At 51.8% G+C, this 2,500-nt stretch overlaps 1 protein-coding gene across 1 annotated transcript in view; it reads right to left on the bottom strand.

The window, feature by feature from the left end:
- camkmt (calmodulin-lysine N-methyltransferase) overlaps positions 1 to 2,500 on the bottom strand; it is a 163,382-nt gene that overhangs the window by 44,390 nt on the left and 116,492 nt on the right. The window contains exon 5 of the mRNA XM_076286253.1: positions 757 to 811. Coding sequence (XP_076142368.1) covers positions 757 to 811 — 55 coding nt within the window. The remainder of the gene's footprint in view (positions 1 to 756; positions 812 to 2,500) is intronic.

The following is a 2,500-nucleotide window of genomic DNA, read 5'->3' as shown; positions in this document are numbered from 1 at the left end:
GTGTGTGTGTGTGTGTGTGTGTGTGTGTGTGTGTGTGTGTGTGTGTGTGTGTGTGCATGCATGAGTGCGTATATTTGTGTGTGCGTATATCTGTGTGTGTGTATGTGTGTGTGTGTGTGTGTGTGTGCATGCATGAGTGAGTATATCTGTGTGTGTGTATGCGTATGTGTGTGTGTGTGTGTGTGTGTGTGTGTGTGTGTGTGTGTGTATGCGTGCATGTGTGTGTGTGTGTGTGTGCGTGTGGGTGGGGGGCTGTAACAGGGGGCTGTAATGTCACAACACAGGATATTGACTGTAGGAGATAAAGGCCCAGAGGGCCAGAGTGGTCAGTGGAGATCGATGTGTCCAAACACCTGTCCATCTCAAGGGCTCTTAAGAGCAGCTCCGCTAACAATCCACAACCTGTCAGGCCTCTATCTCTACACACACACACACACACACACACACACACACACACACACACACACACACACACACACACACACACACACACACAGTAGGCACGCATGCACACAAACACACACACACAAACACACACACAAAAACACACATAAACACACTCACACACACACAGAAGCATGTAAAGAAACACACACTGTATATTGCACATGAGTTCCTGAGTGTTAGTTCATCTGTTAGTTCATCTGACCATGTTCACACTTCTCTAAATGTGTGTGTGTGTGTGTGTGTGTGTGTGTGTGTGTGTGTGTGTGTGTGTGTGTGTGTGTGTGTGTGTGTGTGTGTGTGAGGACTTACCATAAGACCAGCGAGACATGTCATCCCTCCCCCTAGTTCACAGACAGAAAGGCCCCTGAAAAAAGAGAAAGAGAGAGAGAGAGAGAAAGAGAGAGAGAGAGAAACCATACCATTAGCAACACTGCATAAGAACAAGCATCGGGTAGAAGCAGAGCAGGGCCAAGTGAAGAACCAGAGAGAATAAGTCTGTCGGTGTAGGGTGGGATAGCCGGGTTGGGGCATAGCCGGTTGGTGGTGTAGCCGGGTGGTGGTGTAGCCGGGTGGTGGCGTAGCCGGGTGGTGGTGTAGCCGGGTGGCGTAGCCGGGTGGTGGTGTAGCCGGGTGGTGGTGTAGCCGAGTGGTGGCGTAGCCGGGTGGTGGCGTAGCCGGGTGGCCTAGCTGGGTGGTGGTGTAGTCGGGTGGTGTAGCCGGGTGGCGGTGTAGCCGGGTGGTGGAATAGCCGGGTGGTGTAGCCGGGTGGTGGTGTAGCCGGGTGGTGGTGTAGCCGGGTGGCCTAGCTGGGTGGTGGTGTAGTCGGGTGGTGGTGTAGCCGGGTGGTGGCGTAGCCGGGTGGCGGTGTAGCCGGGTGGTGGAATAGCCGGGTGGTGGTGTAGCCGGGTGGTGTAGCCGGGTGGTGGTGTAGCCGGGTGGCCTAGCTGGGTGGTGGTGTAGTCGGGTGGTGGTGTAGCCGGGTGGTGGCGTAGTCGGGTGGAGTAGCCGGAACGCAGGCTGGGTGCTGAGCCACCACAATGGTGCTAATTAGCTGTGGATATCTCATCACAGTGGGGGGGCACCATTGATTGGAATGCTATTCCGGCACAATCATTGATTTCAACCCCCTCCGCCCCCCCCCCCCCCCACACACACACACACACACACACGCACACCTCCACCATCATCTCTCTCTCTTCTATCAGTCTTTCTCTTCTTCTCTCCCCCATCATCTCCCTCCCTCCCACTCTACCCATATCCTCTTTCTCCCTACACTATTCTCCTCAGCTCTCTCTTTCTCTCTCTCCTCCCCCTCTTATCCCCCTCTTTCTTTCTTTTTATTCCATCTCTTCTGTATCATTCCCCTGCTCCTCTCTGTGAGTCGGCGTCTTTTGAAAACGGAGTGTGGATAGAAGTTAGAAGTGTGGAGCAACGGGAAAATTAAGTTAATTAGACTCACATGAATCCCCACTGTGCAGGTTGCCATTGTGTACACACACACACACACACACACACACACACACACACACACACACACACACACATACATACCAAGCACAATCAGACAAATACACAGTGCCTGAGGCTTCAATCAGGACACACACACAGACAGACAAACAGACAGAAAAAAACACTATTGACAGACATATTCACACTATTCATGCACAGTGACAAAAACAACAGTTTACACACAAAGATACACACATACAGACACACTCAGAGAGAGAGCGAGAGAGACAAAAAACACACACACACATACACACACACACAAACAGACACAGACACACGGACACACACACACACACACAGACACACAGACACACACACACAGGGATGGGCTCAAACTCTGTTCAACCATCCATTTGAAAGTGACACACTGATGACACGCCCTATAGCTTCATTCAACCCACTAGGCACACACTAGGAGAAACACTTGATCCTGGAGAAGAAAAGACACACACACACACACACACACACTTCATCAGTTTATTGAATGACCACCCTCCCTCTCCTCTCCTCCTCCCCTCCTCTCTGCCTCCTTCCTTTTTTCTCT

Source organism: Alosa pseudoharengus, unplaced genomic scaffold (assembly GCF_046254945.1).
Source record: "Alosa pseudoharengus isolate Yale_2024_CS ecotype anadromous, Long Island Sound unplaced genomic scaffold, YU_APseudo_1.1 YU_APseudo_1.1_scf_15, whole genome shotgun sequence".
Lineage (NCBI taxonomy): Eukaryota > Metazoa > Chordata > Actinopteri > Clupeiformes > Clupeidae > Alosa > Alosa pseudoharengus.
The sequence above is the reverse complement of the archived record's forward strand: the minus strand, read 5'-3'. Positions and strand labels throughout refer to the sequence as shown.